The sequence below is a fragment of the Adiantum capillus-veneris genome, chromosome 20 (assembly GCF_014529385.1).
Source record: "Adiantum capillus-veneris isolate H3 chromosome 20, ASM1452938v2, whole genome shotgun sequence".
NCBI lineage: Eukaryota > Viridiplantae > Streptophyta > Polypodiopsida > Polypodiales > Pteridaceae > Adiantum > Adiantum capillus-veneris.
The window spans coordinates 135,048,971-135,068,050 of record NC_140950.1 but is presented as its reverse complement, the minus strand read 5'-3'; the positions used below and the strand labels follow the sequence as shown (position 1 = coordinate 135,068,050).

General features: G+C 46.0%; 1 protein-coding gene across 4 annotated transcripts in view; it reads right to left on the bottom strand.

Annotated features, from left to right (window-relative positions):
- Positions 1-14,057, bottom strand: part of LOC147433287 (D-Tyr-tRNA(Tyr) deacylase family protein) — a 51,536-nt gene extending 37,479 nt beyond the window's left edge. Inside the window, exons 1-3 of one of the 4 annotated variants that reach the window (XM_086492895.1) lie at positions 13,847-14,057; positions 13,678-13,769; positions 13,573-13,602 (exon numbers count right to left, since the gene is read on the bottom strand). In XM_086492895.1, coding sequence (XP_086349021.1) covers positions 13,573-13,602; positions 13,678-13,769; positions 13,847-13,888 — 164 coding nt within the window. In that variant the 5' untranslated portion in view covers positions 13,889-14,057. The remainder of the gene's footprint in view (positions 1-13,572; positions 13,603-13,677; positions 13,770-13,846) is intronic. The other 3 variants (XM_086492897.1, XM_086492896.1, XM_086492898.1) reach the window with 3 other exon arrangements.
- Positions 14,058-19,080: the final 5,023 nt, after the last annotated feature.

The following is a 19,080-nucleotide window of genomic DNA, read 5'->3' as shown; positions in this document are numbered from 1 at the left end:
GACAGATGGGCCATCTAGCGAAGGCCTGTCCACGGAGGAGGCCTCAACCTGCACCACAGCCTCAGCCCCAGCCTGCCAGGGCTGGCCCGCAGCCACAGACAGAGACACGGCGCACTCATGCTGAGCCACCCTCCGAGCCTGGGGCTCCAGCGGAGGAGAGATGGCAGCAGGTCCGTGGTAGACGACGATAGGGGCCACAGCATCAGCCTGGCACTCAGAGTGGCCCTCAGGCCCCTACTCAGTAGCAGTGGGTTTCCACGGGGAACCGCTTTGGTCCTCTAGAGCAGGAGGAGGTCCCTGCTCCAGCCCCCACCCCAGCTGCACCCTCGACAGCCTCTTCCCCCCAGAGTTCCCCCCCTCTTCCTCATCCTCCCCCCCGCCTTTTGCTCCTGCCGCCTCTTCACCTCGCCCCTCTACCTCTGTCGCCCCCTCCCGCCCCTCTGCTCCACCGCTTCCCCCAGCTCCTTCGCCCCCTCCTCCTACTCCAGTTCCACAGTCGACCCAGGGGGCAGAGCCTTCTCCGGCGGCTAGGAGATCTCTTGGCAGCGCCTTTGCCACAAGTCGCCTAGCGAGAGAGGGTCAGCCTTTCTTACGGCCCCCTCTACAGGTACAGACATCTTCCCTTGCAGCTATCCCTCGGGGTCTGACGCGCATTGACATCCGGCACCGCTGGGACTTCTTCGACTACGGCTTCACTCATTTTCTCGGCGATCCCTCAGCAGACCATGAGGCAACCTGCTTCAGGGTCCATATTCTTTTCCTTGCCGCTAGGGGGACAGAGGCCTTGGACTCAGCAGTTGGTTTCTCCTTCCCCCTCTGCGGCAGGGCTGAGACAGAGTGGACTCTCGACTCAGTGTTGGGATGGTTGCATACACAGGTCCTAGAGTTCTCTCACCACATGGGAGAACTATGAGTTACAGACATGCTATAGACTTTGTGGCCATTGGCCAAGTTTGCTGTCACGTGACACATCCCAACCCTATGTGTCCGTGGACAAGCTACACCACAGCAGCGTTCAGACAGTTCAGTCAAGTCTAGATTAGCAGTGATCTGGCACTTTTGTGAGTCTATTCGTAGACCGTGCATGCCCAGTCACTTAGCATAGATGCATATCCTCCGGTTGCACACAGCATGATCATCGGAATTCCCATCAGAATCCATTAGCATCAGTTAGGGGAATTTTCCAGTGCATTTAGCCTATTTTCCTATTTATTGGCATTTTCACTTATTATTTTTAAGTGACTTTCCAACAAAAGTAGGTAAGGCAATTTGCTAAGTTAATATATAAGCAAACCCAAGTTAGCACTTTCTGGCAAAAGAGGTAGCAGGAGCTTCCCGCTCAACAGGCAACTTCTCAGCGGTTACCCCCCTCAGCAGTAGACCCTCACCATCCACTCCTTCCCTTTGGCGTTTCCTCCTAGCAAGCCATCGCCTACAAGTCCTCTTGCCTGGCATTTCCAACCTCAGCAGATACATCCCAGCCAGCGTTTTTCAGCCTTGACAAAAACGCCAGCATCACTTGCAAATTCAGCGTTTTTTCAGCCTTGTCAAAAACGCCAGCTCAGCAGTAACAAAAACGCAGAATTCAGCAGTTGGATTCTCGCAGTTTTCAACCTATGAAACAGTAGCAGATCAGCCCCTAGACAGTTGCAGATGTTCCCCCCATTTTCAGCCATAAAAACGCAGTCAAAACAGTCATTTTCAGCCACCGAAACAGTCCCAGAATTCAGCGATTAGAAGATCTCAGATTTCAGCCATCAAGTCGTCGTCGTCATCGGCATAGTCCCATTGCATCAGTCCATTGCATTCGCATTGTACACCTTTGTGCAATCAAAGTAGACCACTCTCGCCGACGAGAGTGGGGCCTTCGAAGGAGGGTTTTACAACCTCTCGGGTGTCGTATCTCTTCTCTCTCCTTCTCTCAGTCTCATTCACTTGAACGCACAATATCCACTCACTTTGTTCGTGATCATAGCATTCTCCATAAGACGGAAAGCTCTCTCTTTCCCTAAGAACTAAAAGGAACCTTGAGCAATAAAGATCACTAATCTTGAGAAAATACAACATTCATTCCGCTGCACCTTACATTTGCGGTGACACCCCAAGACTCAGTAGGATGTAGGCACATTGTGGTTTACTTCTTTGCTGACACGCAGTGTTTGCCATGCTATGTGTACATTCATGAGGACTCCTAGACAGAGGAGGTTGCTTTACGCACGGCTCGCTCTGCCTGGGCGTGAGCTAGGCACTCACTGCAGTCACGCCTATCTAGAGGACGCTCGGATGCGGATTACTCCCCATTCAAGCCAGCCTCGAAGATAGCCCGTCTAGTTGTTGCGGCAGCATCTGTTCTCTCTGGTCCCCATGAGGATCGTCTCATGGAACGTGCAGGGACTAGGTGGGCCCCAGTTTCAGCGTCAGTGGGGCCAATTGCGTCAGGAGCTTCAGCGATGCCTTGTGGGAGGAGAGATTGATCTCCTTATGCTTCAGGAGCACCATCTGTTTGAGAGCCGCATTCGGCGATGTGGTCAGCTTTTGCATGGACGATATGATACTTTTTGGTCAGCTGCTTTTGGACCTGGAGGCATCTAGGGTGGGGTATGTATGACTATTGCGGATTCATTGCAGCAGGCCATTGTGGGCAGAGGGATCATTGTGCCAGGCAGGGCTCAGTGGATTACTATGCAGGTTCAGGGTGGCCTTGTGGGTTTCCTGAACATCTATGCGCCCAATGTGGCGAGTGCTCGTGCAGAGTTTTGGTCACAGATTGTTGAGTCTCTGCCACAGGCAAATCATTGGTGCATAGGAGGGGACTTCAACATGTTGGAGGACCCTTCTGACAAGATTGCTTGCAGCCATGCTACGGTGCATGGAGTCGAGTTGGCAGCTTGGGAGAGGTTTTGTATGACTCTGAGGGTCTCGGATACATGGCAGCACTCTGGTTTTGTGAGGCCCCCAGATAGTCTTGCCTTCTCTCGATCGGACCACAAAGTGGGAGGAGTGAATCTATCGTGGATAGATCGCTTCTACACAAGTGACCACTTCAATGACTTGGGAGGATCAGTGGGCATCCTGGCAGGGACCTCCTTCTCGGACCATGCACCAGTGATCCTCACAGTGGCAGACAGGCAGAGGAGTGGGAGCATGATGCTCCGCATCCCACAGAGGGTCTTGCTGGACTCAGCACTCAGAGAGAGGGTAGAGACTCTCTGGATAGAGGGCATGGACAGACTGACTTCTCCTGCTGACAGAGTGGCCTCAGGCCTAGCTCAGATCAGCCATTTTTTTCTTCAGGAGTCTCTGGCTCGCTGGGCTGCAGCGAGAGAGGCGGAGCAGTGTCTCAGACGGGGCATTGCTTCACTACAGAGGATGCAGGAGCATCATCCAAACAGTTCGTGGTTGGAGGAGCAGTTACAGCAGGCTCGACAGGAGCTTGCTAGCACAGAGGAGAGGCGACATGAGTTTGCTTTTCACCGACAGGCATCTCAGTGGACTCAGGTGGGTGACAGAGTGACTGGTGCTTTCTTTGAGACAGTGGGACCTAGGCACTTGCATGCCAAGGTCAGTCAGTTGAGGAGGCCCGACGGGTCAGTTGCTTGTGAGCCCGAGGATATGCGTGCAGTTGCTAGTGACTTCTACCGTGAGCTACTGTCTGCAGAGCCCCAGTCAGAGCGGCAAGATGCATGCAGGGAGCAGGTTTGGGCACAGATGCCTTGTCTTGTGACTGAGGAGATGCGTCAGAGGCTAGAGATGCCGCTTCAGCTTGAGGAGCTGCACACGGCTCTTAGGGCCCTCCCCCGTGGTAGCTGTCCCGGTGAGGACGGGTTGACTCCCAGCTTTTTCTTGGAGTACTGGGACCTGCTTGGCCCAGATCTCTGTAGTGCTTTTCAGTACATTTTGCACACAGGAGTGTTGCCTGACAACATGAGTGAGGGCCTGATTTACCTCATTCCCAAGGAGGGTGGCTCCTTGGATGAGATTCAACAGTGGTGCCCCATCACCATCCTCAACTCAGCCTACAAAATTCTTGCCAAGGCTCTGAGTTTGAGGATTCATCCACTTTTAGAGAGCCTTATACATGGGACCCAGACAGGTTTTGTCAAGGAACGCAGTATCCTTGACAACATCTTTACTTTTTGGGAGGCTTTTGCCCTGGCACGGCTCCGTGGTGAGGACCTCGTGATTCTTCTTCTTGATTTTGAGAAGGCATACGATAGAGTTGACTGGGACTTTCTAGAGGGCACTCTACGCAGGATGGGCTTCTCAGATGCTTGGATCAGAGGGGTGTCAGCCTTGTACAGACAGGCTCACAGTCGGGTACTTTTGGCAGGAGGTAGAGGCGATTGCTTCGTGCTTACACGTTCGGTCAGACAGGGCTGTCCTCTTGCCCCCTTTCTCTTTCTGTTCTATGCGGAGGTGATGAGCAGATTTTTGGTGTCACGGCAGGTTGGTCTAAGGGGCTTAGCACTCCCTATTCGGGGAGATGAGCTACTTGACGCTGAGTTTGCCGATGACTCAGCCTTGTACCTAGATGGCCAGGAGGCCAATCTTCACAGATGTGAGCAGGCTTTGGCGACCTTCTGCTATGCATCGGGCGCACTGATCAATTGGAGAAAGACTGTGGCTTTCTCGGTTGGTAGTGCTCCTGTGCCAGATTGGATGCCAGGAGAGGGCTTCAAGTGGATTCCCCAAGGGACTGCAGTTCGATACTTGGGTTGTCAGGTTGGTTTGGACTTGTCTCCCGAACAGCAGATTGCTCCCCTTCTCGTGTCTATCAGGAGAAAGTTGTTACATTGGAGCTCAGCACGACTTTCTCTGGTTGGCAGAGTAGTAGTTGCCAACCAGGTGTTGTTGGCGACTATGTGGTACATCACTTCCTGCTGGATCTTCTCGAGTTCTTGTATCAGCCAGGTAGAGAGGCTGATCAGGAACTTCCTTTGGTCAGGATGTGACACTCAGATAGCCCGAGCCAAGGTGGCTTGGCAGGTCATCACGCTTCCTTGTTCTCAGGGAGGGCTTGTGATCATTGATCCAGCACAGCAGAGCAGAGCCCTTCTTGGGAAGTTCATCGTCAGAGGACTTCTTCCAAGTGAGGAGCCCTGGTAGGAGCTCTTGCTACAGCGGATTCGTGCCAGGGTGCCTCAGCCAGGAGGCCCTTGGCAACCTTCGACCAGATGGATCTTTACAGAGATGCGCAGAGTTGGTTTGAGCAGGAGACTGGAGGATCGCTTCGGTGTGAGCTTGCTTCGATCTTGGGAGCTCTTGCGGCGAGGGCTGGAGCAGACACAGCCTTCTTGCACGGAGGAGCGCCTACGACAGCCCCTTGTCTGGAACCCCATGGTTAGCACTCAGAGAGGCCACTTGGTTGGTAGTCGGCCTCATGTTTCCTAGGGTCCCATGGCAGCAAGTCCAGCGCGCTCTCTAGGTGACTGGCTAGAGTTCACAGGTTTGTCAGAGGAGGTTCAGGGGTTCCAGCTCTACAGGGCATGAGAGGGGTGCAGAGCATGTGTCAGGACATCGCATAGTCAGTTCCAGCTGAGTGACTCACACCTCTCGAGCCAGTAGCACCGCGGTGGATGGGAGCCTTCACACGACTGGAGGTTCTCATCTCAGTCAAGGCCTACTCAGAGACTGTCCCAGCCCTGTTCTTCGAGATGCAGGGTGGGGGACGACTACAACGAGTTGCAGTAGAGGCCCCGCAGGTAGCAGAGTGTTGTTTTCAGAGGATCCGAGTAGTGGGCATCTGTGGGAGGACTTGCGTCATAGACCCTGACCCAGCAGCTCTTGAGACTAGACACTGGAGGCTGTGGGCTTGGGAGTGTTGTCCACTGGCAGGAGTACAGTGGGATCCTGGTGAGTGGCTATGGAGGGACCCCTTCTCTTCTGCAGACCACCCAAGAGTCCCGTTCTTTCAGTACACTGTTCGATTGGGACGTCATATACTAGCAGCACAGAGAGAGGCCCGCCCCGCTACAGCACGTCATTGGCAAGAGGAGGGTCTCACAGTCGAGTTCTTGGCATCCTTTTGGGAGAGGTTGTGGGACTCCAGACAGCCGCGGCGAGTCACCTTGTTTCAGTGGTTGGTCGCACACAGAGCTACAGCAGTAGGGAGCTGGCTAGTGCATAGTGGTCTCTCGGCCGCATGTGCAGCTTGTGACCATTTGGTGGAGAGTCAGCGTCACTGTCTTTGGGACTGTCCCTCGGCCTAGCAAGTGTGGCTACGAGTTCTTCGGCTGATGCCTGCTCTCTCCACGGCTCGACAGTACACTTGGGGGGCAACGGCTTGGTCCACCCTCACGGGCCCGGCACTTCAGTTTGAGCTATCTTCCACCAGCAGGATGATAGTGATGCAAGGGGGGCGACCTACACTCCAGCCTGCTCTACAGAGCTTACTCCACAGGAGTGGTGCAGTGACAGAGAGGAGTGTTGGGAGCTCATCAGTGGCCTGACACTCTCGTTCATCTAGCGGGCCCGCTGTTTCCGCATCTTTGAGGCTCACCCTGTGCCACCAGCAGAGACTGTTCGTGACTTTTGGCTAGAGCTGATCCATACTCTCAGAGGAAAGCTTGAGGGACTACATGGCAACTCCGACTGCATGTGGGAGCGCCGCGAGGCTTTCCTTCGACTCTGGCGCCCTGGGCCTTTCTACACCATAGTCCAAGGTGTGCTCAGATGGCACTACCGTCCACCTGTGTGGCTCTTCCCTCCTCCCATCTCTTGATTTAGCCTCATTGTATATATGCTGTTTTTTTCATTGGGAGAGTCTCCCCATCATGTTTGTTGTAGCCCTCTCTTGCAAAGGCGGTTGTAGCCCTATGGGCAGTTTTCATTAACTAATAGAAGGATCTTTTTCTCAGAAAAAAAAAAAGAAATACCGAAAGGGGCACCACTCTTTGGGGCCAATATCTCTAGGCACGGAACTCCGCCGGGCCAGTGCAAATCTCTTGTGAACCGTGAACTGTTTTGAAGTGGTTATTTGGTGCTGTCGTGATTGATTCTTGACTTGGAGTGTCCAAGTCTGTTACAGAGAGTTCCAAGAAGACTCAAAACTTGCTTTGAGAGAGGCTACAAAACTGAAGAATTGCATCGAGCATGCTTCATAAGAATAGTCGTATCCTCTACGACACGAATCGTATTGACCACAGATTTTCCTTTATCCTTAGCAGAATCTGGTTGTTCAGAATTCGATGATGTTTTCGTGTTGGAATTTCTTTTCAAATTAGACGGATTTGGTCTCTTTGGACATTGACACCATCGATGGTGGTCACTACCGCAAATTGTACATGATCCTTCCTTCTTTGAAGTCAAAGATGCATTTGACTAAGATCCTTGCTGAGTATTGGAATGCCGATCTTGAGAAAAATCACGTCCTTTACCACGATCAAGTAGAGGAACATTTAAAAAAGATCTACTTTGAGATTGTCGATCTTGAAAATAGAACCTTGAAGTTGAATAAGGTGTTGTGGCTTACTGTCTGAACTGAGATTAATGTTGCTGACTTTGGCTATACCTGTCTCTGCGATCGCGCTGTGAAAAGCGAGCGCTGTTTGAAGGTCTGTCACCAGGGAGAAAATTCCTTGTAGGGCGCCAATTATCGCCAAGACGCTCCACATAGGCAATTGCAACATCCAAGGTGGTAGGGTTGTATTTGTGCACATCGTCCTTCAGGTTGGGTTCGAGTCCGTCGATAAAGCTGTGAAGTTTATCAGAGGGACTAAGGGTCTCTATCTCCAGAGTTAGTCTTTGGAACTCTGTGATGTACACTGCCAAGGAACCTGTTTGGCTCAGGCGGCAAAGAGAGGACCGGGCATGAAAATCCGCATTGGCAGGTTCGAACGCCTTGCGAATAGCACGCCGGAATTTATCCCAAGAAGGTGTGTGTTTACCGTCAACAACCCGTCATTGCCACCAAATGTTGTGTCTTTGAGCAGGGAACTAGAAAGCGCAACTTTTTTACTTTCGACCAAGTCCATGTTGGACAAGTAGACCTCCATTTTGAACAGCCATTGGTCCAGCACGCGCTTGTCGTGGCGACCATTATACTGTTCCGACAGTTTAACATCAAGCTTCTTCTGTGCAGCATTAAAAAATTTATAAAGTAATTGAAGTTCACGATTGTCTACCTCTTCAGTTGGATCTGGTTCCTTTGGTTCGTCCACTCAAGCTTCAGACGAAGGTGTTGAATCAACATGTGTAGTCCGAGAAGTTGTAGGATGATTCTGGGAATTGTTTTGCGTCTGCATCTGATCCAAACGAGTGTGTAGTGATGTGAGACTTGTGGAAAGTGTGGCCATCTGCTCTTTGATGAGAGTAAGGGCATCGTCAAATTGACCACCTTCGTCCTGAGAATTTTGCATGGTTATGTCTCAAAGGAAATAACGAACAGGTGCAAATTCTGGGAACAAGTTCTGGGACGGGTACTCCGAGAGCGGAAATTATGTTTAGAACGGGTTCCGGCTCTAGGATCGGGTAATAATCTCGGGTCCGGAACTGCCCGCTCTGGGATGGGTGCAGAAATAGGTACAGGTGGATCGCTGCAAATTATGATGTCAGATTCCGGCGAATCGGAGATGAGGATAATCTCGCGAGCGGGAAGAGGTTCTGGTGCAGGAGCCAGTAAAGGCAAAGAAGGATTCTCGGGGATGACTTCTTCCAGTAGATTGTCTACGTAAGACAAATATGGAACCGGCACATCATAGCCGTCATCGTCTATGAGGAGTGTGGGGCCAGGGCCCAGTACACGCGGAGTGCCACAAGGAGGCTGATGTGCATCTGTGCATGCTCTGGCACTAGAGGATCTCCTTGGCAAGAGCATGCGAAGATACATGGCGCTGGCTTCCAAAGTTGGTTTAATAACTTGAAGTGAGTATAGTGGCCAGCCACCCAATTTTGGGGCAGTCACTTGATAAGTTGAGGCTGAATTATTAAGTCCAGCCAGCGTAGAATAAAAACGCAGCGACATACCATTCAGCCAGCGAAGTAAAAGAACGCAAACGATGCCAGAAGCTGATCGCTGGGAGTGCTGACACTTGGTGAGGGCTGCCGCTGCTGCTTGGGAAGGGGTGTGGCGAAGAGTTGCAGACTCGCCAAGTACTTATTGCAATGTCACATACACGGCAGGTACGCCACACACATGGTCCAGGTACGCCCCACACACACACACACTACTATCTGCCCTTTATTTGTCTCTGATGTGCATAGAATTAAATAGAACAGTTAAGAGTTACCTCATACACGTAGGCAATTAGGCACCATCTTTCAATTGCTTCCATACAACTCCGGGAAGGAGGGGGAGAGGGTAGTGGCGAGGATGAGAGGCTCACAACCATCGGGTCCCAAGAAAAAATTTGGCTCTAATACCACTGTAAGGATTCTAGTTGCTAATCCTTTATTAATTACTTAAACTCATGATTAAGACTTAAGAAACTTGAATTGTACTCAGAAACAAGACTCAGAAGACTCTGTGTTGATTGATTGAATGTGTGATACAAGGGCTCCTTATATAGGAGATGAAGAGACACGAATGAAAAGACATGTCTCATGGTGAAGAGACGCGACTTTAGACGTAAAGACACATCCTTTCAGCGAAGAGCTGCAACCATTGGACGAAGAGTCGCACCCATAGAGCGAAGGGGTGTGACCAGTCGTCGAACGAGTGTGGCTTTTGGCGAAGAGGCACGTCTCTTGAATGACAGGTCGTGACCATCCAAGCGTAGGGGTTCTCCTTGGCATAGCCATTTGCGTATCTGCAACTAGGAGTGTATGTAATACTGCAACATAGTCACAATTGTCACGTGACACATCCAACCCTATGTGTCCGTGGACAAGCTACAGCATGACCACGGTTCAGTTCAGTCAAGTCAGTCTAGAATAGGAAGTGATCTGGCACTTATGTGAGTCTATTCGCAGACCGTGCATGTCGAGACACTTAATTAGATGCATATCCTCTGGTTGCACACAGCATGACCATCAGATTCCAGTCAGATCCCATCACTAGCATTTTTATAGTGCATAGACCTATTTTCCCTATTTTTGACATTTTCCACTTCTTATTTTTAAGTGACTTTTGTTGAAAAGTAGGTAGGGCAATTTTGCTAAGTTTGTATATAAGCAAACCTAGCGCTAGCACTTTCTAGCAAAAGAGGCAGCAGGAGCACCGCTCAACAGGCAACTTCTCAGCAAGACCCTCCCCATCAACAAGGCTAGCGTTTTTGCATCTACAAGGACCTAGCGATTTCATCCACAGGCAGCCTGGCGTTAGTTGCACAGCAGAGCAGTCCCACCAACAGCAGCAGCAGCAGCAGCAGCAGCAAGACCAATCAAGGAGCCTAGCGTTCTGCACTTGCAGGCCACCAGCAGCAACAGAAGACAGTTTTCAGCCCTAGCGTTTTTGCATCTGCAGAACAACTCAGCATTTTTGCAGATCATCGCGACAGATTCAACCCTAGGACCAGCGTTTTCAGTTTTCAGCCTTTAGGCACGGCAGAAGAAGTCGCGAACCTCGCAGATCTCACCTTCACGCAACAGATCCTCGCCGCACCGTGAGATTCATCAAGGTTTACAGTTTCAGCCCGGAAAACGCAGATTTCAGCATCTGCGTTTTCAGCACGTCGTCGCCGCATCGTCGCCATCGACATCGTCACCGACATAGAGTCAGAATTCAGCAAATAAAGATTTGCAGTTTTCAGCCATTAGCGTTTTCAGAATTCAGCCCGTCTCGTCGTCGTCCTCATCGTCGGCAAGTCCAAGAATTGTAGAGATTTGTGCAATCAATAGTAGACCACTCTCGCCATAGAGAGTGGGGCCTTTGGAGGAGGGTTTGACAAAATTCTGGTGTCGTATTCTTCTCTCTCTATCTCTCAGTCTCAGCACCTTCACTCACAGTGTCCATTCACTTTGTTTGTGTCCATTGCACTCTCTCATTAAAGAACGGAAGGCTCTCCCTTCCCTAAGTAAAAGGAACCTTGAGCACAATTCGGAGCACTCATCTTGAGCAAAGTTCAACATTCACTTCCGCTGCACCTTACAACAATTGTGACAGGAACGCAGTTCCGACGTTCAAGGCGCTTTAGAAGCCGTTCCTGGGTAACTATGGTGTGCTTTTCTGAAAGCATACCGCCCTATCAAAGAGCAGACAAAGCAAGATGGCGCTTCTAAATTTTTCAAAAAAAATATCAAAGAATCTTTGGGTCACTGCCAAAGACTTACTACCCACTCCACCCTTAGTCTATCGTGCATCCCCGTCTTCATCGCTCTGTCTTAAGGGGCATAAGCCATAAAGAACCCAAGACCACTTACAAGAGAAGGATCAAAGCTTTTTTTTAAGCCACCATTTTTCTCAGAGGCAATGCCATGAAGTGGTGGATGTCTTTAGCTACCAAGCCGCACACTCGAAGGACTTGGCAAGCTTTCAAGAAAATTTTTGTCCAAAGTTACATGCCTTCAGACATCTTCCTTTAAAGCGCAGCTTCTGGTAGTATGGGGTATCTTGAAATGCTTGCCACGGAAACCCTAGTAGATTACGACTTGAAATTTTTGGACATATAACAATTGGTGTCTCTTCCCGAGCTGATAACCTTGGAGGCCCAATGCGATTTCTATATAATCGGACTATCATCACCACTATAGGAACACTATCTAACCAAGCCAGTTTCGATGATTCAAGAGCTTGGACCATGCTACGGTCGGGATGTTTGGAAGGCCTTTTAATGTACACTTGAAAAACTGGGAACAACACAGATGGGATGTCTGGGAAGTGTTCCACGCTGGAAAACCTGTGAACGACGCAACAAGATGTTTGGGGAGCGTTTAGTAGTATGTTTGATACCTCTTAGCAACTCAGGTTGCGGTCTGAGGAGTGTTTGGTTGTATCAGTCCTCTGAGCTCATGGCTCCGATCTTTTTAGGTTATTTGTGGGGTTAGTGACGAGATGGTCGTTGAGTAGCTTCATACCGCAAACCGTCTGTTTCGAGGGATTGCTTAGCGGCATTGTTCGTTGTGTATTGTAGCATGCATATGTGAGCATTTGTATTGCATTGTGATGTGCCAACCACTAAATATTCCTAATTGGGTGGGATTGCCTAAGTATGTAGTTATTAGTGCATCGAGACATCCGTTAGAGATCAATGGTTTGGTTGTTATAGCTAATTTTGCTACGCCAGAATATCAAAAGCTCCAATATAGAACGAGACACCCGTTACAAATCAGCGCGATGTGAGTGTGCTACTGAATGACCCTCGGAATGACCCTTGGAAATTTTAGAACTAACTTGAATTGTTTTGCATAAATGTTGTAATCGCAGATAGCTCTCCTTTCAAGAAGGGGGGATGTCACAACTGCTGACGTGTCAAGCCACTAAAGAACTAAGCCAACTTGCAGATTTCGGTCGAGGGGTCTAATTTTTTAAGATGAGTTCCTATCAACTTATGAGACCTCGTTCAATAGGGCCCAGGTGACCCAAAGAACAATAAAATAAAGGAGGACCCTCAACCTTACGTAAAAGATGCTGACGTGGCAATTATACAGATGCCCAGGATTTACGTTGACAATGCCACGTGGCAACCCATACGAACTTTCGCATTTTACATTATTGACTAATCACGTGGCATGTTGTACGGATTTCTTCATACTGAGAATCAAGAGACGAGAATACTATTGTTTGATTGATTGAACGAATGCTTGAAAACTGAGTACAATAGGCTCCTTATATAGGAGACAGAGTCACAACACGTCTCATGGTGAAGAGACATTACTTTAGGCGTAAAGATACATCCTTTGGACGAAGAGTTGCAACCATTGGGTGAAAGGGTCTGACCGGTCGTCGAAGGGGTGTGGCTTTTGGCAAAGAGGCATGTCTTTAGAGCAAAGAGTCGTGACCATCCAATCGCAGGGGTCCTCCTTAGCATGTCACTCCTTGTATCTGCATCTAGGACTAGATATAATACTATAACATAGTCACAATCGAGACACTCCCTCCCATGACTGATAAATCCCATGTCATGGCACTATTAATGACCATAACTATTTTACCAAACTAAAAACTGATCATATCTGCAGCTTGTCCCATCTTTGTCAAAAGTATGAGTATCACATTTGAAACTTGTAAGCATTCTTATCGATATAAGGGCTTGTAAAAAAATTTGTCACAGTAGTATTGAATCTTTATCTACTTCGAGTGAAAGTATTGATAAACTGAGTCGGGTTTTCTGTTGAGTGACGACCATTGGTTTGAAATCTATAAGGTATTTTATTGGTTTGTCTGGAACACTAAAATCCTCTTGAAGGGATGTCATAGACTAAAACAGTAGTGTTGGGAGATATATCTATATGTAAAGGTTTATAAGTGGAACAAGTTGTGAAGTCATGCCCCAATAACCTGCATCTGATTTATCCTTTGCATCGTTGCAGGTAAGGATTGAAATCTTCAAGTTTGAAAAATTAACATTCACAATGTATGCATGCATAAAATGTCACATGAGTACATGTTGGGCACAAATATTATTGATTGGCATGCGAGCTTGCGCATGCACATAGCACACTCCTAAAATTTCTGAAAAATGCCCCTAAACACACCTGTATATCATGGAAAATGCCTCTAAACACCTGCATCAACACTGTTAAATAGCAGTATGTTATCTGGTCACTGCAAAGTTGCACACATCAATTACATAACCATACATGAAATCTGCATCAAAGTCGACATCACTCTCTAAAAGGCCAACAAGCACGAGAATGCCAGGTCCAATCTGGGATATGGTCTCCCCGTCTACCTACAAGGAAAAGCGCAAGTGTATTTCAGCTTTGCATCCAGTGAGGCAAGCACTACAAAGAGGAATCCGATGCTCACCACCACTTTTGCAGATAGGACTCTTTGCACGACTGCCCTCATCGTTCTGCTTACCCGCCCGACTGTGAAAGTTCAATTTGGTTTCCGAACCTACTCCGTGCGCGAAGTAACTAATATGCCTTGATTGGTCACGATTGAAGGAGGGTAATGGTTGTTAGCGAAGGTAATGAATGGTGACATGCAATAGAAAAGATGACGAGCAAGGTTTGTCTAAAGAGAGATGCTTTATTTGAAGCTCTTTTTTATAGAAACCAATCAGTTGTTGCTACATGGTATATCTCTGCTTTACTCACTGACAAAATTAATACTTGACAATCAAGGTAACGAAAGGTGAGGAAAGAGTTGAGTAGAGCAGTGTAAAGAATGAAAGTGTTACTTGTAAATGAAGTTGACTGCTGTTGCTAATTTGAGTTCTTCATAATTACAATGTCTTTTTATACATATTGTTAAATCGATGATATCTTGTGGAGCTAGTTTGTGCGAGAGTTTGTGGAAGTGGAAATCGATCTTCCTAAAGATATGTAGCTTTGCCAATATGCATACGAATAATAGAAGGTGTCCTTTAGAGGGGCATTGACGCAAACGATTGACCTTCATATGTATCTTTGCACTAGCTTCATTCCACGTAGCATAGTAAGGGATCCAGAAATTGTAATTATAATATGTTGTCAGCCAATCCTTATCGTCAAGTCGTGAGGCTTGTTCTTCTATCCATAAGTACATGTATTTCTTGAGTATGAGAATTTTGAGTTGTGTTGACAAATGGTATTATAGCAGGTGGATTGCCTAGTGGAATGGATCGTCCAATTCCATGGGTGTTTATGTTAATCTCCCAAATACTATAGAAGTACACGCACAGATAGAATTCTTCATGTGACAATGAATACAATTATTTAATCATTAAATATAAATATATGATGATGTTATTGATGTGGACCACATAACAAAATAGAAGAACACTCTCAAAAATTACATGCACGAGAGCTGGAAAACTGCTCAACAAAGAGTAGAATCAAAAGTTGAAGAAATTACCCTACAACAAATAGAGCAAATGACTACATAATATATCTTTTTATGGTACTTTAAGTAATAGTATGTGGGGGATATCCCTTTGAAATATTGTATCCTATGTTAGAACTCAAAGTTTCGTGAGAAGGGAGGAAAGGATGACACATCATCTCTCGTCCATTCTAAAAGATTGGTGATGTGTGCTCTTTTTCTCACAATTGTTATGCATATGTAAATATGGAAGCTGATTTTGCATTTGATGGAGTAGACTATCTAGCTCTCTTTGTGTGTCTTTCTTTCTTGGGAGGGGAACAATGTCGAAACAGGTGATTTTGTCTTGCAAACTTGTTGTTTGATTGATATGCTCCTTGTTGGCATCTACTTTGTTGTTTTGCACTGCAGTGTTGTGTGCTTGGTTATTTTTTAAAATTGTTTGTTATTCTCGTAGATTCAATGAAATGCTCACTACTTGGTATTTCAAATTTTCTGAAAGGATCGAAGGATTCTCTGAACGAGCCTTTGAAAAAAAATTGTGAAATGCCATGTGAACTTCTTGTCATTTAAGATGGCTCTATAGTTCCCTCTAAGTTCATTGCCACACTCTTTCATCATTTTTTATAGCACCTAACTTACAGTATTCTTGTCTAAGAGGGCCAACTTGTCAAGCATAATCTTATAATCGTTGTGAAGCATCTCCATTGTGTACATGGAGATTCCAGTAGCCTTGGTGTTCAACACTTCATGTGCTTATGTGTCTAGTAGTAGGTTGGTTGACTCATTAAAGACAATGCCCAAATTCAGTAGTATCTCTTTCTATAAACCTATAGAACAAGTTTGAGTTATCAAATTGAATATTGGGCGGCAATGAGGTAGGTAAATGTTGCTGAAAACCATGCAAGTTGGAGTACCTATTACCAACTTCAATTCATTGTTTTTGTATTCTTTGTTTTGGTCTCTGCATTTGTTGATATACTAGTGGAGAAGCTGAGTAGTGCAAAAAACCTCAATGAATGTACTTGGGGGCTCACCAGAAATATTTGCTAGTTTCATTTGATTTGAATTTGGGTATACATAGGCACCATGTCTTGAGTTATTGTCTTTTGAGGTAGCGGAGTTCTTGATGAACATATCAATGTACAATGGATTCATATTGTGAGTGTGGATTTGATATATTGAAAGGTATGAAACAAAGTGATCAATTCCTAGCATGCATATTCTATTTATCTTGTCTGTTTCCATGATGAATTGTCAAAGGCTACTTGGCCAATGAAAATGAAATCTGCATTAAAAAAGAGCGTTGCTTGATAGCTGCTTACATAGTCTGTAGACAATATGAGGTAAAAGTGCACAATATATGAAACATGTTTATTAAAGTGATGGGAAAATATCTAACCACGGGGAGAGAATGTCCTTAGTAGGCTAGAACATTCTTGGGGTTGGCATATTGTGTATGTTGAGGTTACACAAGAGAAGATGACGTATGCCAAGCCTAGGACAAAGGCTTGTTTTATGATGAGGACATCTTTCCTCTATATTGCTATCCCTTGAGATTCGTGGCTCGTAACTATGTATGCAAGCGCTAGGAAAAATGTGCTTTCGTGGAACCGTTTGATATTGATTGCCCTCGTAGGAAACTTTGTCCTTTGAACGGTCATGGTAGCACTAGTGGAAACTAATTGCACTTCTATTGCAGCAAAGTGGTCGGTATTGTCATGTGATATAGATAACATTTGGCAAAGCCATTCGTTGTACCTATAGCCAAGTTAATGTTCTTTGTAAGCATACACTTAACATCGATCACAATCTTGTCCAGCTCATTAAAAGCCTTATTATGTAGCCAATGCTGCAACAAAGAGTTGGTCCAAGGGCATTGTACTTAAGTGCAACAGTGACCAAACTGCATGTTGGGAAAGACTTTTGTAAAATTGATTTGTTTTACTTATAGACATCTTCCATATGTGTGCATATTGTCACAGTTGGGTCGTCAATATTCTTGAGGAGTTCATGCTCATCAATTAGTTATAGACATCTTCCCTATGTGTGCATATTATCATAGTTGAGTCATCAATAAGCTTGAGGATTCCAGGCACTGTGATGGCATGTCTACTATTTGTTGCTCTACCAGCTACCTAACATGGATTGTGTCCAAGAACTGGACGTAAACGGGGTCTGTTGCATGGCAAACCGAGAAAGTCATTTTGTGGTTGGTTACTGTAGCAATGTATGTTGAATTTTGAATGTTATATACATGACATAGTGGTGTCTAGTGGTGGCACACTGGTGGTAGCTACACAAGATAACCGAGCAATAGGATGAGCTTCCCACAGAATGGATCAAGTAATGTTCCGTTACTTATGTTCACTATTTGATGAATGATAATGTTGAAAATTGTACTTGTCAACATCAACATTTCATTGATAATAATGAGGTTGGCATCATGTATGGCTATTAATATATCATTGATGGGATGTATTGCTTGTGGAAAATGTTGTTTTGACAAAGGAATTTTGAATTGGTAGCGAGTTGTTCTCACTAGGCTACTAAGACAATCATCTGATGCGCATGTGGATGCAGCGAGGATAATGTTTTTATTGTCTCTTATGAAAGTTGAAGTCAAGTATTTGATGAGAAACATATTTTCACACCCTGGCACACTTGTTATGATATGTAGACCTTTGTTCAAGCTTGATATCTCTTCAAATATGGTTTTTTGTTGTGAAGTGAGAATTGCATTGTTGGTTCGTGGAATTCCTGAAGCACTTGGAGCATTCTACCATGACTCTAGGAGATTTTTGGCCTGATAGGTTGATATACTGCACATGTCGCTGTATGTTTACGACTAAGGATGATTTTTTGTTTTATCAAACTTATAGTATGTCTTGCATTTTTAGACATGAGCATGCTGAGTTGCATGTGTTCGTAGATATCTATCTCTCAGTCTTTGTCATTGAGGATCAACCCACGGATCTTGCACTCCATGAAGTAGGAAGAGAATATAGAATTTGGGGAGAGACTCTCTGTCTCATTCTTGAAGGGAAATTTTTGTAATAAGACGTTGAAGAAGAATCCCTTTGTATGGTGGCCCGAATTATATTCTATGAACCCGATAAGGCGATAAATCGTGATAATAATTTTGTTATGTGTGTCATGAAAGCCTTTATAGGTGGATGCTCATCTGGGTTAAGAATTTTCTATTTTTTTGTGTTACTCATAAAATGTGATACTTCCAAGATGCAATGGCCTTGCACATTATAAATCAATTGGATGCATGACTATAGTCTGGCTACAAGATAGCAATCTTTGACAAAGTGATGGTGGGGAGGAGTCAATGTATTCAACATGTTTGCTCCTCGTGATAATAGATATCTTCAGAAAATTGATTCCTACTTCTATTGTAGAGATTGGTTGTCACAATATTGAGGCTGAAATCATTCGCAGCTTGACTTCATTTAGGTTATGAAGTCCAAGCATTGCAGCATCATCTGTGGAGAGGTTTATATTCCAACAGGTTCAGGATTTGTTGCATACTTGAGAAGGTATTATGAGATGAATTTGTGACTCTATAAATTCTCATGTGTGCTTTTCCTAGGAAGAGGACAGTGGGATGATATGTAACCAAGTGGATAGAATAGCCATCGAGCAGTACAATATCTATAGTTGGAGATGTTCTTGTTGGAAATAGGGCTGCAAGGGAACACACACATCTTGGAGAATATGAAGAAGCTCAAGGCACACAACAAAGAGTATATTTCTTAGTGCACAATGGAAAGATAAGTTGACCATAGAATGATGCGCATATACAAAATGCATGGGGGGAAAAACTCATAGTGAGGGAAAAAATGGCCCTGACGGTCATAAATGTGTTCACACACATCACTACCTCATATATAGTAACAAATCACTACATCGTGTGCATAGTGGTAATGCACCTCAATGTGCTTTGTGTGAGCATGAAAAAATGGGTTGCTTGCATCTGCCAATGCACTCTTATTGTTAGTGTAGGTGATGTTGGCAGTGTCCTATCCAACACCCAAATCAATAATAAGGAGTATGAGCCATATACACTCAACCGTAGCTATGAAGACTGCCATGTATTCAACTTCACAACTGGAAGTGTAGGGAAACACACACAACTTGGAGAAGTTGAAGGAAGCTCAAGGCACACAACAGAGAGCAGTATTAGTGTGCAATGAAAGATAAGTTAGCCCTAGAATGATGGGCATATA